This window comes from Elgaria multicarinata, chromosome 5, assembly GCF_023053635.1.
Source record: "Elgaria multicarinata webbii isolate HBS135686 ecotype San Diego chromosome 5, rElgMul1.1.pri, whole genome shotgun sequence".
NCBI classification, from domain to species: Eukaryota; Metazoa; Chordata; class Lepidosauria; order Squamata; family Anguidae; genus Elgaria; species Elgaria multicarinata.
The window spans coordinates 2,852,964-2,870,704 of record NC_086175.1 but is presented as its reverse complement, the minus strand read 5'-3'; the positions used below and the strand labels follow the sequence as shown (position 1 = coordinate 2,870,704).

Below are 17,741 nucleotides of genomic sequence, written 5' to 3'. Positions count from 1 at the left end.
GTAGTGTGGTGTGGTGGGGAATTCATGCAGCTACACAAAAATACTCCTTTGGACCCATATTCTCCTATTCCAGAAACAACTGCCATTGCAAAAAGAAACCAATGTTAGTTTTAAGTGCAAAGTGTGCATGGGGGTGGGGGGCAAGGAATTCACACAGTCATACACCATTATGATAGATAAATAAATAAATATCCTCAAAGCCACACAAAAAAGCAATCCTTGGAACATAGGCTGGATCTACACTACTGCTTTAAAGTGCTTTATAACAGTTTTATAGCGCTTTAAAGCAGTTAATGCGCTTTATAACTGTTATAAAGCACTTTAAAGCAGTAGTGTAGATCCAGCCTAGTAACAAGTTCTCAGAACATCCAAAAATCCACCCTTTTGCATATACACCACAAAACATCCCCCAAATCTTAATGTCTACAGAAACAGCATAATACAAAACTTTAGCTCATGCAGTTATACTAAGAAGTAGGGAGGACTGGGTTACTCAGGTGAAAGCATGGGCAGTAAAGTCTGGGCACATCCACAATCCATCCATTTGCATGTAATAATGGTGATTATTACTTCTTTTGGTACTAAACAGCGACCCGTTGCAAAAGGCACACAACCCTGCATTCACACTCATAGGGCGCGTTCGTATGACACAATAGCTATCCCTGCCCTTATAGTCCACTCCTCGGATGACTATTTGCATGTTGCACTTGGGCGACATGCTGATAACTCAACAAGGGAGTAGGCTATAAGGGCAGGGTTGGTTATTCCTCCCCCCTCCCCCCCGCTCTACCCTCCCCCACTGAATGGCAGTGCTGGTTCCTCTTCCTATATCAGGGTGACGCTATTCCATGGGAAGGGGCAGAGGGGGGAAGAGAAGCTCCTTTCAGTGCTGGGGCCTATTCAACAATCTGGACTGAGTATAGTACTGTTTGAACTGCACTAGCACCCATCTTCTTTGCGAAGGTTTTCATTTTATACATGTGGTCTGCCTTATCAGTTGTTGTGGAATTAAACAAGCCTAGCTTTGCAAATCCTCAATTCCCATTTGAACTTTCTTGGTGAATCCAACGGAACACAATCATGCACGGTGGCATAAAGTGATTGCTCCCACCATGGACTTTGTTCCACAATCTGCTGTAAGCTTGGTAGTGTTGGCTTGTTGTTTTGCCAGACTAATGGCCTCAGTCTGTAAAAGCCGAAGTGTTTTTTTTAAAGTATTCTAAAAGGGAAGCAGTCTTTTGCCAGAGGGAAAAAACTGGTATTGGATCATACAGGCATGACTAGAGTAGCCCCTAAGCCCTACAGAGGCCAGTTTATGACTTTCTTGTTCAGTTGGGGTTGAGTGTGGTTTCAAGAATGTTTTATTATGACCAGACTCAACAATAATGGATGCTGGCTTAGGATAGGAATAGGAAGGCATAACTGTCAGGCTGAAAATGGTAAAAGTTCTTCCAGACGCTGGAAGAACTTAGGAAAGCTTTTTCCAGGACTCTCTCACCATCCTGAGAAAAAGGGAAGGACTGGTAATACAATGGGTCCAGTAGACTCAGACTGGACAAAGTCTATCACAGTATTAATTTCAAGTCCTAAGGATGAAGCTGCTTGGTATAAGAACAGTTATCCTCCATTGGGGACAGAAGAGAATGGCTACCTACCCCCAGTCAGGGGAAGAGGCTGAAGGTTGAGCCAACTCCAATGCAGAAGAATCCAATTAATAATCATCATCATCATCATCAGAGTCAGGCTGTAATTGCACTGGTGGTTGAAGTACAAGAGTACTTGCTGTTCAAGTGATAGGTGCTGATACCACCAGCATTGTAAGGTGGTATCTTCCAAACTGGGAAGATCTGTGAAGATTCTTAGGAAGATGGTACTGATGTTTTCGTTGGTGGCACAGACAGTACTTATACTGAAGGGGGAAGGGTTGGGGGTTGGGAAACAAACAAACACTCCAAATGAAGAATTATAAATTTATATAAATCAAAGTAAGGCAAAACACAGAGCAAAGGAAAGCTAAGCAAAAGGTAAGAAACAAGCAAACAAACAACCCAATCTGATCTAAATCCTTATATTCCTCCAAAACACAGCTACAGAACTACCCTCCTCTCTCCACGAACTCGAAACCCACAAAGAGAGAGAGAAAGGAAAACTGTTTTTTGGTGGCTCTGGCTTAGTCCCCCCCTCCAACATTGGGATTGGAGGATGCTTCACATCAGGTGATCGCTTATCATCACGATTGGGAGTTGAATCTGCCTCTCATCACTTCAAAAAAAGTTCCCCCTCCCATTTTACCCATTCTATAAAAATTAGCAAGCAAACCGCATGATGAAAAATTCTGAAAATCAACACAAATGACTCCCAATCATCACTCTCTAAGCACAGTAAGTTTCAGATATGTAGCTTTAGAAACAAAGAAGTTATAGGTGTTCTTTCACCCAATGCAATCTTATGCAAAAAAAATTCCAAAATGGTGGGCGGAGCCTAGCAACTAAGAGGATCACTCCGCAAATGGGTGACATGCTTCACAACGCTTTGCTTTGCCCCTGACCTGATCTGTCTCCGCCTTTGGCGGAGGTGAATCAGACCGCTCCGATATCGCTTCTATGAACCAAAGCGTAGTGGAGCACAGCCCTAATTTCTGGTCATTTGTTGTGACAGAAAAAAAAGAATCTCTATTTTCAAAAGGGCTCAGTGTAATACAGCTTGTCACAGGTACTGTGGAGAGCTGCTGAGTTCCTAGCTGTTGAAGCTACATAATATCTAGGTCAGAAGTTGATTTCCTATAACTGCCTGACAAGATTTTGTTTTTTATCTGTGGTGGCATAAAATCTGTTACAATATCAAGCTTGAAACTCCTGACTTTATTCTAGCACATCCTAGTCCCATTATATTTCATATATATATATATATATATATATATATATATATATATATAATCTGTCGAGAAAAATGGAGTTTCTTGGGATGAAGAAAGAAGCCCTTACAGAAAAAAGTAAGAGTTTAGGTTTGCCAGTTGAGGGTAAATCTTTAGATGAGCTAAAGTGGGTGCTCGAAAAGCTGAGGTAAATCCTGTAAGGTCCTTATCTATGGAAATGTCTCCTCAGTATATTGAACTGGAAAGGAAGAAGTTAAAATGACAAAGAGAAATTGAATTAGAAAAAATAAGACAACAGGGGGGAATCCGCACGTCGTTCCGAGATTGCTTCTAAGCGACCCCAGTGTTGCATGAAAGCGAGCGTGTAACTTGCCTTTTGAAGAGCCGACAAAGACATCCTTCCCGCTGCCGCCGCCGCCACCCGCAGACCTCCTCGCCAACTGGCGAGGAGAGCTCGGCTGAAGAAGGCGGGGTTGAGAGCGGAAGCTCTCCATCCCGCCTTCTTTCCCCGAGCTCTCCGTCCCAGCTGGCGAGGAGGGAGTTGGGTGGCGGCGGCGGCGGCGGCGGGAAGGATGTCTCTTCGTCGGCTCTTCAAAAGGCAAGTTACACGCTCGCTTTCATGCAGCACTGGGGCCACTTAGAAGCGATCTCTGAACGACTTGCGGATTCCCCCCAGGAGGTGGCTAGAGAGTTGAGGAGAGCTGAGATTCAGCTAAAAGAAAAAGATTGGTATGTGTGTGTGGAATTGCAACAGCTTGGTTTAGAAAAAAATAAAATGGAGAGGGAGGATCGAAGGAGGTCTGAAGAGAGAGCCAGACCTTCTCAGGTATCTCCAAAGGATTTCACCACTTACATAGAGGGACAAGATCCCCAAATTTTCTTTAATACATTTGAGAAAGTGGAGTGGCCAGCATTAAAAATGTTAATAGATACTATAGGATTTGGAGAGAAATTTAAGGGATTGATAAATCAGTTATATTCACAAAATATAGCAGAAGTAATAGTGAATGATGGTATTACAGAACAAATTTCCTTAGCCCGAGGCACTAGACAGGGGTGTCCCCTTTCCCCAATACTATTCGCAATAGTTATAGAAGTACTAGCAAATGCAATAAGAGAGGATGAAAGTATAAAAGGGATAGGGACAAGGGAAGAAATTAAGATCAGCTTGTTTCCAGACGATACCTTATTAACGATTCAAAAGCCGCTGGAGAAAATGGAGAAAGTACAAAAGCATTTGAAGGAGTTTGGGGAACTGACAGGGTTACAAATAAATTGGTCCAAATCAGAGCTGATGTTGTTTAATTATAAAGAGGAGGGAGAACAGGAATTAGTTAGGAAGAAATGGAATATGAAAGTTAAAAATAAAATAAAATACCTAGGGATATATATAACAGGGGATGCAGGAAAGTCAGAAGAAGAAAATTATAATAGATTAAGGCAGGATATTAAAATAAAATTAGAGGAGTATCGGAAAATAAGACTGTCATGGTTTGGTAGGATAGCATTAATTAAAATGAAGATATTACCTAAAATTAATTTTTTATTTAGAATGCTGCCAATTAGAATATCGGATACAGAGTTAAAGAAGTGGCAAATAATGTTGAATAATTTCTGCAATGGAGATAAAAAGGCTAGGGCAAACAAGAGAGTTTGGTATAAACAACAGAAGACAGGAGGACTAGGTCTCCCAAATCTAAAAGGATATTATATAGCTAATCAAATAAGATATGTGGTGGAGGGTATTCTGGGAGTAGGTGAAAGGACTTGGTTGGAAACTGAAACACAAGAATTAGAAATGGAATTAGAAAATATTTGTTTTAATAAGATTACTAAGGAATTTCTACAAAGAATAGGGAATCCTTTATTAAAGAATATTATGGAAATTTGGGCTAAAAATAGAATAAAATTAATACCTGCCATTTCCCCATTAACTCCAGTGGTAATGATGGAGGATTTTCCAGTAAATTTAAAAAAGGTGGTAGGGAAGGTATTAAAGGAACGGAATATAAATAGGTTGGAAAGGGTGGTTAAAATAGAGGAGTTAGATCAAATTAAAGAAATTTTGATGGGGGAAAAGTTGTCATGGTTTAACTATATGCAGTTAGAACAATGGGTAAAGAAATGGATAAAAGAAAATAAACAACTTAGAGAGTATACGAGTTTTGAAAAAATTATAGTACAAAGACAAGAGAAAGAAGGGAATTTGATCACAAAGGGAATAATGAGTGAGATATATAGAATATTGATGGCAAGAGAGGATCAGGAAGATGGTTATAAATTGGTATGGGAAAATGATATTAAATTTCAAATAAGTAACCAGAGATGGGATAAGATATGGGAAACACGGAATTTGAAAACCTTATCAGTAAGGATAAAAGAAAATTTTTATAAATTGGTATGGCGGTGGTACGTAACACCAGTTAAACTAAATCAAATCGAGAAGAAATATTCAATATTATGTTGGAGAGGATGCCAGGAGGTGGGCACTTATGTTCATATGTGGTGGACATGTAAATGTGTACAAAACTTTTGGCAATTGGTGTATAAAGAGATAAAAGAGATAACTGGAATAAGTTTAGAGTTATCCCCGAGCGTAGCACTGTTGTCAATATACGATGGGGTGAACTGCACACAACCTATTAAGGATTTGATTACGAACTTATTAACAGCAGCAAGATTAATAATAGCTAGGAAATGGAAGATACAAAGTGAATATCAGATTGAGGAATGGTATAAGGAACTATGGGACATAGCCATCAATGATAAATTAACATGTAATATTAAAATAGAAAAAGGAAGATGTAATTATAATGAATTTGAGATCATATGGAAACCATTTTTGGAATTTGTTTTGTTAAGAGGGAAAGGATGTACACCTGTACAAGAAATATTACAATTTTGGGAAAAGGGATGAAGGCGTAGTTGGTCCTGGTGATGGGTGCACTGTTGTTTTATTTAATGTAATTTAAAAAAAAGAATTTAAAAAAAAGGGGAAAAAAGGAAAAAGAAAAAAATAATAATACATTTGAGAAAGCAGCCATAATGTGGGAGGTGGATCCCTGGGATTATATGAAGTTTATCCCAAACCTGATAAGAGGGATTTAGCTGAGATTTATAATGTTTCCCTGTGGAGGAAGTTCTTGGGTTTGAAATATTTAAAGCAGCTTTATATAAAAGATTTCACTTTGGGCCTGAATATTTCAAAAAGAAATTCAGGAGCACTAATGCTGTTTCATCAAAATCTTATGTGGAGTTAAGCCACAAGTTAGCTGACCATTTTGGGAAATGGATCACTTGTGCCGACGTAAAGACCAAACAAGATTTAGTTGATCTTATGATAAAAGATCAACTGTTTTTTTTAAATGCCTCAGGACATAAGGTTATTGGTTAGGGACAGAAATCCTAAAAGTTATATCAAGATGCAGCTCTGCTAGCTGATCAGTTTTCCTTGAACCAGAGCTATAATATGACAAGCAAGTCTGGTAAAGAGATTAACGTGAAGCCAGTGTATAAGTCTGGAGGGTTCAAGAAGGAAGCTGAGGGAACCAAAAGTCATTGGTCCACAGAAAAAGCGGGAAACACCACAAGACCATTGTTTGGTAAAACTGATCTCACTTGCCATCATTGTGGGCTTATAGGGCATACACGACCTCAATGTCCTAGGCTTATGGACAAGGAGAAAAGTACCTCAGTGAGGTGAGTGTATGTCAATAAAGATTCTGAAGAAGCTAGGAGTCCACAGTGCTACTTGTTGAAGTGGGGTAACATGGAGGATTCAGATCAGTCCTTATGGGAGGAGGTGACAGTGAATGGACAAAGGCATATGGCTGTGCTAGATACGGGAGCACTTATTTCCTTGATTTGTGAAGATCTAGTAGATCCAGAGGAAATAGTTCCTCACAAAACAGTCACCATTAAACCTGTGAGGGGGGCTACTTTTGAAATCCCAGTAGCTGAAGTAAATGTTACATTGAAGGGGTTTCCAAGGGAAGTTTATTCTGGGTGTGAATACCTGTCAGGAAGAACCTCTGATTCTAGGGAAAGATGTCATGGAATCAGGTGGCAGGAAGGTGTATATTGTGACCCGATCTCAAAAAGCAGCTGCTGATTTGTCAGATAATTGTTTCCAACAGGAGGAAGCTGGCAGCTCACCTCTAGCGTTACTTAGTAACCCAGCTGAGTTGGATTCAGATACAAAAGAGACGTTTGTTCAGGCTGATGAGAACTTTAAATTGGCTACAAGATGGCAGTATTGAAAATAAGAACACAGGTGGATGCCCAAGAAATCTCTTGTAATAACCCTCAAAAAGAGCAGTTTTTGTGAGAAAAAGTGGTTGCCCTTTAGAAAACAAGGAATATCACATCAACAGCTTTTCACCCCCAGACAAATGGGCTTGTGGAAAAGTTTAATGGCACCATTAAACAAATGATTAAAGCATATGTGGCAGATCATCCCTTTGATTGGGAGAAGAAATTACCCTATGTTGTTTGGGATAAGTCAGACCCAACCACTTATCAAATTGAGTTACCAGGTGTAGGAAAGTACAAGGTGGTGCATATCATATGCTCAAACCCTATTACCAACGTGCAGTTCCTGTTTATCACTTCTCATGTGCTTTCCAAGAGGAGAACGTGAGCGAGTCTGATCTATTGCTGGAAAGTAAGGAAGAGGGTGGCATTGAGAGTATAAGCTGGAACAAAGACACCTCTCCTGTGATAAAGGAAGCAATTTGGGAAATACTACAGCCGTACTCACAACTGTTTAGTGCCAAGCCTGGACGAACCGACCTCGTAAAACATGAAATCAAAACTGGGTCTCATTCACCTATTACATCAGCTGCATATAGGGTGAATGGAACGTTTTTAGAGGTGGTTAGGAAAGAAGTACAGGTCATGTTGCAACTGGGGTTTATTCAGCCATCTAATAGCCCCTGGGCTTCTCCAATTGTCCTACTTACAAAGCAAGGACCAGAAAAGATCCAATGGTCAGAGGAGTGCCAGAGAGCTTTTGATTTTTTGATCTCTGTGCACCGCTTCAGTGCTGATAGCACCAGACTTTGATAAAGAATTCATTCTAGCCTCAGACTCTTCAGAGGTTGTAATTGGAGCTGTTCTGATGCAGACTTTAGAAGGAGTTAAGCATCCTGTAGCCTACTTCAGCAGGAAGCTAATGGAATGTGAGAAGAAATATTTGTCAGTACAGAAGGAGTGTTTGGCGATCATGTGGGCCCTGGACAAGATTAGACCATACATGTGGGTCCAGAAATTCATCCTGCAGACGATCATCAGGCGTTGTTGTGGCTTCAGTCGATGCAGAACCACAACCAACTGTTGCAGCAATGGTCGTGGCGATTCCAGGAGTTCCATGCAGCACATAGTCAGTCATGAGAATGTTGTGGCAGATGCACTGTCTCACAGAGAATCCTCAAGTGCAGCAGGCAAATGAGACTTTTTCCTGGGTCTCATTATTGTGCTATCGGACTGGAATTGAAGCTAATAATCCTAACTTCAGGACATTACCAATTAACATGTTTTTTTTTCTCCTTTACAGGTTATGTATATATCTAAATTATTATTATTATTATTATTATTATTATTATTATTTATTTATATAGCACCATCAATGTACATGGTGCTGTACAGAGTAAAACAGTAAATAGCAAGACTCTGCCGCACAGGCTTACAATCTAATAAAATCATAGTAAAACAATAAGGAGGGGAAGAGAATGCCAACAGGCACAGGGTAGGGTAAGCAGGCACAGGGTAGGGTAAAACTAACAGTATAAAGTCTGCACAACATCAAGTTTTAAAAGCTTTAGGAAAAAGAAAAGTTTTTAGTTGAGCTTTAAAAGCTGCGATTGAAGTTGTAGTTCTCAAATGTTCTGGAAGAGCGTTCCAGGCGTAAGGGGCAGCAGAAGAAAATGGACGGAGCCGAGCAAGGGAAGTAGAGGCCCTTGGGCAGGCGAGAAACATGGCATCAGAGGAGCGAAGAGCACGAGCGGGGCAATAGTGTGAGATGAGAGAGGAGAGATAGGAAGGAGCTAGACCGTGAAAAGCTTTGAAGGTTAACAGGAGAAGTTTATATTGGATTCTGAAGTGAATTGGAAGCCAATGAAGAGATTTCAGAAGCGGAGTAACATGGTCAGAGCGTCGAGCCAAGAAGATGATCTTTGCGGCAGAGTGGTGAACAGAAACCAAGGGACTGATGTGAGAAGAAGGAAGGCCAGAGAGAAGAAGGTTGCAGTAGTCCAACCGGGAAATAACCAGTGCATGAACAAGCGTTTTGGCGGAAGAGACAGACAAAAATGATCGAATCCTGGCAATATTATACAGGAAAAATCGACAAGATTTAGCTACTGCCTCAATATGAGGAATAAAGGAGAGCGAGGAGTCAAATATAAAGCCAAGGCTACGAGCTTCCTTGACCGGAGTAAGCGTAACATCATTGACAGTAAGAGAGAATGAGAGATGAGGAGAAGGTTTAGGAGGAAAAACGAGCAATTCAGTCTTTGCCATATTGAGTTTCAAACGACGATGAAGCAGCCAAGCTGAGATATCTGAAAGACATGCCGAGATATGTTGTTTAAGTTTTGTTTACCCATTTACATTCCCAAAACCCTGTGTCAAGGACTTAGCATTAAACAAGTTCCTCACTCGGGTTTTAAAAGAAAGGGGAGAATAAGTGGTGTTACCCCACAATTGATTATATTGTGTATGTCTGGTAAGTATGGAATGTTAAAACTGAGTGTGTGTGGTTTATGATGTAATAGGTGATCTGTCAAGACTCTTATAGAAATAGCTGGTCGAAGGCTGTACACTGTAAAATAATGGAAATGGGTATTTATTTATTTATTAGTAGTAGTCCAATTTTATTGTTTTATAGGTTTTTACAATTTTGGAGCAACAGCAACAAAACAAAGCCAACAGCAGAGAAAGAAAGAAAGCAAGAAAGCGAGAGAGAGCAAATTGAATAAGCCGCTCAACTCAATTCATGATGTGTACAATCTATTGTGACAGTTTTCAGGAGCCTTGCTCTAATCTTTTTAGCAGCCACTGCAAATAAGTCTATTTATAATAATAAGTCAAGTAAGTTGTATAACAGCCCGTATCTTCAATTGGTTTACACATCTGCCCAGCCAAAGTTCTGTCAGACATTCCTTGAAGCAAAGGTACTCAAAATCTTTTCCTAGGGCTTCTATACAATTTGCAGAAAAAGGTATAATGAATAGAGTGGATTCCTGCATTGAGCAGGGGGTTGGACTCGATGGCCTTATAGGCCCCTTCCAACTCTACTATTCTATGATTCTATGATATGATTCTATGATATCCTTTATTTGTGGGTCTCTGCATAAACAAAGGAGTAGCAGAACATTTCTATACCTCCCATCCAAGTATGCTGATGGCATAGTCTGGAAGTGTAATTCAGTGAAAGCCTTCCTTGGTTCTTAATGAGTCAAGGAATTAAGATAGAGAGAGATTGCTGACTCTTGACTCACTTGGCTGAAAGGAAGCCAATGGAAGTGAAAGATGTGACAGTTTTTTAAAAAAACCCGAAGAGGTCCAATCATCCCTGTTCTTCTGTTCTAGATAGCATAGTTTAGCCAATTGGTGTTCAGGCAGGTTAAATAAGGTAGCTTTGTTTACTCTAGCAGAGACTGATGGCAGCTCCACTTCAGCATGAAGAAGAGCAGTTGGGGTGCTAAGAGGGAGAACTAGAATGCTTCTTAGAAATTTGTTCTGAATAACTTCCATATAATCTACTTTACCCAACCCCCAATTTTCTGCACCATACAGAATTTCTGCTAGAATCTTCTGCTCAAGTATTTTCAATGCTGGGCCCATCAACTAGCCTCCCTTAGTTTTAAAGATGGTGTGACAGGCTTTTGCTAATCTAGAAGCAGCTGAGATAATAGTCCATCTTCCAGGATAGATCCTCTGAAAAATGTATACACAAAGACTTGTATGATGAACATTGTGCAATACGATGATTATCCAGGGACCATTTATGTCTTTGGGGTCTTTTAGCAAATACTATAATTGTAGTTTTATCACAATTAATTTTAAGAAATTCAGTTTTACAGTAAGTTCCCAGCTTTTTCAATAGTCTATGCATCCCTATCTGTGTAAGGGACAACAAGACCATATCGTCTGCGTATAAAAGGATAGAGATTTTACATAGTCCTACAGACGGGGAGAAGGAGGAGGAAGAAGAGAGTTCATCCACAATATTGTTATTGTAGAAACAGAATAAAAAAGGTGCTAACAAGCATCCCCGCCTTACCCCCTTGAGAGTTGTGATCTTTTCAGACAGGGTCCCCAGATAGTCTCTGTGTATCTGCATACTGCTCTTGAAATAGAATGAGGAGTCTCCTGTCAATATTTGTGGCCTGCAATTTATCCCAAAGTATGGTCCTGTTTACCAAATCAAAAGCTGATGAAAGTTCAGTGGCAAACAAAGCTTTTGCGGGTCCATTGACTGACTTCTGGATTAGATGCTGCAGAATGAAGCATTGTTCTAGTGTGCTGAATCCCTTCCTAAAGCCAGCTTGTTTGGGATGGATTATCTGATTAATCTCTGCCTGATCTAGTAATCTATTTAATAAGAATCTGGAATAAAGTTTAGAACCAATGTCTAATAGGTTTGTAGTTACTAGGGTTTGTTTTATCACCTTTTTTGAAAGTAGGGAACACAGCACTACTTGTTTCCTTCTAGGGGGCATCGAACTTGAAGAGTTTATAAAGGGAAACAGTCTTGCTAGAATAGGTGCCCACCAATCTGAATGTGCTTTAAATAATTCTGGCAGTATCATACCCTAACCTGAGGCTTTGCCACTGGACAACTGAGAGATCAATGTTTTGATTTTGTCAGCTGTCACAGGGGCCCATTACAGAGTAGGACCTCTCTTCTTCCAACTCACCAAAAATGGCTTGAAAATGATCGACCCACATGGGGGGGTGGGGAGATTTGCAATTATAATGAATTTGAGATTATATGGAAACCGTTTTTGGAATTTGTTTTGTTAAGAGGGAAAGGATGTATACCTGTACAAGAAATATTACAATTTTGGGGAAAGGGATGAAGGTGTAGTTGAACCGGGTGATGGGTGCACTGTTGTTTTATTTTAATGTAATATAACTAATAATAATCTTATATCAATTTTGTTGTGTGGTTTTATCCTGGTTGTGCTTTTTATACCATATTTTGTAATTGTGCTTTTAACATGTTGGTTGTTTTATTATGGTTTTAATTTTTGTGAACCACCCAGAGAGCTTTGGCTATTGGGCGATATAGAAATGTAAATAAATAAAGAACCTACCAAAAAAAAGAGTGCCCAGGTTTTCTGCTGCTTTTGCCTGGTGACTCTGTAGACACGGGGAAAACTCCACGGAGCCCGCCAAATGACACGCAACACAATGGTTGTGTAGAAACCGTTGATATTCTGCATGGAGTGTTTTCCAAAAAACCCTCCACCATTGTGTGGAGTTTTCCTGCCAGACAACACATTTCTCAACGGTGGTGTAAAAATTCCACACCATTGTGTTCTAAAACTACCATTGACTAACATGTCATCCAAACCAAGCCACTATGTCAGCCCATACACCATTTGTGATGACGATGATGACTACAACAGTAAGCTATCTAATAGGGTTGTTGTAAGGATTGCTAGAATAACATATATGAATAGTGTGTGATAAATGAGAAGAAGGATGAGCTTAACACTAAGAGCTTTATCCCACCAGCCTTATATTGTGCTGTTGCAGCGAAATCTACGCGAAAATCTACGCTGACATTATAGACTGTGTTAACTGCGAAGGACTCGGATGACGTCGACTATGTCCTGCTGTGATTGCGGTTCTCCCCCCCACCCCACCTTAAAGTGAAATATTTTGGTGTGGTGAAAGTCTGGTTCTTCCGGGCACGCGAAAACACATCGCTCAAATTTCAACATGTGTTTTCATCCATCATTTCCAATGTGCTGTACTGTGGGCATGTTTTCAAGGGGCGGTATTACTGATGGAGAGGGGCGTGCAAATTCAAATCCTTTCCTCTTCCTGTTTCTGAACTCCCTCGCTCCCTCCTGGCAGGGAAACAGGAGCGGCTAAATCCCCCAGTTGAACTAGCAAAAAGCAGCAACAGCAACCCTCACCCACATATATACAAATCAAGCAGACAGGACAGCGAGGGAGGAAAGGAAGGTGTGGTGGGAGAGACTCTTTAGATCTGTGTGTGTTTTTAACCATTTTCCACTGCAAAGGAACATGTTGTTCCTCCATAGATCAGTAAGAGCGCTCTTCAAAGACTGGTCAATTTCACCCAAATGTCTTGTCAGTTTCAAGTGAAGTCCTTTGGTTGCTTCTGAATCTCTCTCTCTCTCTCTCTCTCTCTCTGTGTGTGTGTGTGTTTGTGTGTGTATTTGTGTTGCTCTTGTTCTTATTTGAACGGGAGTTGGTGGGGGAAGGACACAGATCATACTTCCGTTCCTTTGAGCATGTGAAGCTGAGTGGGGGATGGCAGGAGACACAAACAGAGGGAAGCAGAGATAGAAACGTTCTCCATGGAGGGATCCCGCATCTCCCCACCTTTTTCTTTTTTTCTTTTTTAACAATGGGGGGTCCAGTTTTTATTGGGAGCCCCCACATGGGAAAGGACAGCTTAATCCTCTCACTAACTGTGATTTGCCTCTATTTCTCTGTCATTGGATGTCCTGGCGCTGCATTTGAAGTCTCCTCTTCCGTACACTGGGAGTTGAGATGGCCACTTCCTACCTCGCTTTGCTTCCCCACCCCAGCCGCCCACCCCGGTTTTTTTCCTTTTTAAAGTTGCAAAAATTAAGACTGCAATCCGAGGGGCTCTAATTTGGAAATGCATTCCATTGAACTCAATGGGATTTATTTACTGAGTAAGCATATGCAAAAGAGTTGAATGCAGTCTTACATAACATTCTACTTTGGTGTTCAGTAACAAGAGAAGCAATCCCAATCCTTGCTGTCTGAGGGGGAGTTGTCCCCCTTCAAACAACCAATAAACGGTAGGAGGAGGTTCAAAGAAGATCTGGGGGGTGGGGATAACAACATGTGTGAGAGAACCTCAATGGATCTCCCCAACACGCTACAGCAGAGGTATAAGTTTACAAGTTTTTCAAATGCTACATAAGCACTATATAAGCGAAATGGGATAATTCGAGGGTAAACCAGAATAAAAGTGTATGTGGAATGAACCTCTATGTAGTATTAAATTACTTGCCTTATTTTCCTTAGCAAAGAGTGAAAGGGTCTGAAAAGTTCAGACATATCTTCTTGTTTGCGGTCAAGATTCAAAGGTCCTTCTGGATAAACAACAAGCCCACTGCAATTCAAGAAGCAAGAAATCAAGCTCAATACATAGGAATTTAAACAACAGAAACAACAAAGAAACAACACACAACTCAAAGGCACTATACTTTGATTCCAGAAGAGGAGCCATGTTAGACTGTTGCACTTGCAGCAAACACAACCAAGAATCCTGTGGCACATTAAGGATAATTTATTCTGGTATAAGTTTCTGTAGACCAGAGCCTATTTTGTCAGATGTATGAAGAATTGCAAATTTCCTCTTTAATGCAACCACAACATTTGACAAGGTGGAATGGCCCATTCTATTCAAAGTCCTCTTAGCATATACAGGCCTAAATTTCTTTAAATGGATCTGACTGCAGAATACGTGGAATAGTTGCAAATGAACAGATTAAGTTTACAATGAACATAGATGATGCGGAACCCACTGAGATCAATTAAAAATATTACATAGATAGATGAAGATAGCAGTCTCCAGATATATAGCTAACAGCCTCCAGACATATAGACAGATAAATCAGAATTAAATCAACTTCCAGAGGAAGTAGTAAACCATATCTCAGCTTTAGCCTAAATTGGGCTGTTAAACTTGTGAAATATTTGGTTGCAAGATTAACACCAAACTAAAAGCATACCCTGCAGTACAACAGGCACTATCCTTAATGGTGTTTCCATGTCTGTTGAAATGCATCTGTTTACCCAGGAATTTGCTGATTTTAATACCTAGCTTAGTAGATTTTTGTTTTAATTTTTGCATTTTATTTTAATTGCTGTTTTAATGAACACCTTTTAATGATTTTTAATGAAGGGTGGATTATATTTTTAAAACAACAGTAATAATAATGATGATGATGATGATGATGATGATAAAAAATGAATTCAATGATAGGAAAAACCCTGCCAGTTTAAGACCAGAGTTAAGGCTATCTCATGCAAATCCAGATGGGGAAGATGGAGTGCCTGGAACCAGCAAAGATGACCCAAGTTGTTCTGGTCCTGTATTGCCTTATGAAGCATCTGAGCCTTATCATATTGCTAGAAGAATCCTATCTGTCTGCTGAACAGGAGTATAGATCCATGCCTGTTAGTTGCTTACATCAGTAACTGGCAAGATGGATTAAACAGTGAGAGGAAGCCCTGTTCTAGCAGTAAGGACAGATGCTTTATATGATACAGGCAATACAGAACCAGGAGAATGTGGGACATCTTTAATAATAATAATAATAATAATAATAATAATAATAATAATAATAATAATAATATATTTCTTACCCGCCTCTCCACTTGGATCAAGGCGGGGAACAACAATGAATATAAAACACATTAAAAACTGATTTAAAAACATAGCTTACATGATTAAAATATCCTTAAAACATCCTAGAAACATTAAAAAAAACATTCTAAAATTTCACTGGGTAGGCCTGCTGGAATAGATCAGTCTTTATTGCTTTTTTAAATTCTGACAAATTGCTGACAAAGGAAAAGTATGTGTGCATGGAAGGTAAGTGATAGACAAGTGATAGTGCACAACATTGTCACTGAATTGTACATCAGTTAAGGCAAAAGTCCCAGGCAGCTTATGATTCAGAGTGAGCAAACAGAGATTTACATGGGAGTTTCGTGAGAAAGTTTCAGACTTGCAAGGGAGCTCAGTTCTGCAAACGCAATGGGAACCCAGCTGAAGAAGTTTTTTAACACTAGTGAAAGAGTATCTGGGTAATAAGACGTTAAGCAGACAGGCAAGTTTAGCAACAGGGTGAGGAAGCCAAGGAAGTGGCTTTAATGCAAAAGAAAGAGGAGGACTGGGTCTACCAGACCTCAAAGTGTATTTCTCGGCCTGCTGCCTAGTGTGGATGAAAGATTGGGTGTTGTTGAAAAATAGAAAACTGCTGGAACTGGAAGGACATAAATTGAGATTTGGTTGGCATGGTTACTTGTGGTACAATTAAGCTAAGGTTAATGTAGAATTTAATAATAATTATGTGAGACATGCCATCTTAAGAATACGGAATAAATATAAACCAAGGTTTTGCAAGAAAATACCGCTTTGGGTATAGCGGTATTTGGGCACAGGAGGCCATTCACAGAAGGGAATTTATGAATATGCATAAATGGTTGACATATAATGATCTACTAGAAATGTCACAAGATGAATGTAAGTTAAAATCAAGGGAGGAACTATTGAAAGAATGTTATACATGTCAATGGTTTTCTTATGCACAAAAATTATGGAAAGATTTAAAATAGACAAAAAGAAGTATGGGTTTGAGCAAACAAAATCTGAATTTGAAATGGCATTATGTACAAATTATGAACATGTAATCTCAAAGATATATAAACTTTTATTAAAGTATGAGACTGAGGATGAGCAGATAAAAGAGTATATGATAAAATGGGCTCAAAACTTGGGATACAACATCTCAATGGAACAGTGGGAGCCTATGTGGGGGAAGGGCTTAAAATTTACATTATGTTCAAGACTTAAAGATAATTTTAATAAGATGATGTACAGCTTTATTGTCTCCTATAATGTTAGCTAAAATGTATAAGGGTGCCTTGGGAAAATGTTGGAAATGTAAAGAAGAAGAAGGAACCTTCTATCATCTTTGGTGGACTTCTAAAAAAGCCAGAGCATTCTGGATTCAAATACACTCTTTAATTCAAAAAATACTAAAGACTAATATACAAATGAAACCAGAAGCTTTCCTACCGGGACTAATGGACAAACAGTTAAAAGAGAAGGGGGAACTTTATTTCTATATATATTATTATATATAACGACAATGAGACTGTTGTATGCACAAAAATGGAAGGAAATAACACCAACAACAGACGAGTGGATGTTGAAGATGCTGGAATTGGCAGAGATGGGAAAACTTACATCGATAATGAGAGAAAGGTCTACATCTACGCTTATATCTGAATGGAAACTTCTGATAGATTTTTTGTAAGAAACAGAAAGAAATGATGTATTTGTTTGTGGAATCAATGTATGAGGTATAGTTAAGATAGAAGAAAGAAATTAATTTGATTATTTTGTTAAATGTAATTAAGGAATGAGGGAAGATAGTTAGCATTTCTGACATGAAGAAAGTTGAAAGTACACCTTAACCTAAGATTTTTTAAAATTGTTTTTTGTTTGTATTGTATGTAATGATTCCGTGGTTTGTATGTATGTCTTTGATGTTTGAAATAATAAAAATTGAAAACTAAAAAAAAAGGGGCTAATAGATTAAAAACAATGCTAGGATCTGTAATTCATCCAGATCAATTTGGTTTTTTGCCCAAACGTTACATAACAGATCCAATCCGTAGAATATATAGTATAATCAAATTTTGAAAGACATTTCTAGCCATTATGGCAATAGACCTGTTTAAAGCATTTGACAGCGTAAATCTAGACTTTCTTTTGGAATCCACAATTTTTTAAAAAATTGGCCAAAAATTCTTTCATGTTCTGAACTCTATGCAAAAACCACAGCCACAATTAGATTTAACAACTGGGAAACTTATAAGATCGATATCCATG

At 39.2% G+C, this 17,741-nt stretch overlaps 1 protein-coding gene across 1 annotated transcript in view; it reads right to left on the bottom strand.

Annotated features, from left to right (window-relative positions):
* The window catches only part of ZFYVE28 (zinc finger FYVE-type containing 28), an 89,133-nt gene that overhangs the window by 22,804 nt on the left and 48,588 nt on the right, over nucleotides 1-17,741 (bottom strand). Inside the window, exon 7 of the mRNA XM_063125900.1 lies at nucleotides 14,124-14,225. Coding sequence (XP_062981970.1) covers nucleotides 14,124-14,225 — 102 coding nt within the window. The remainder of the gene's footprint in view (nucleotides 1-14,123; nucleotides 14,226-17,741) is intronic.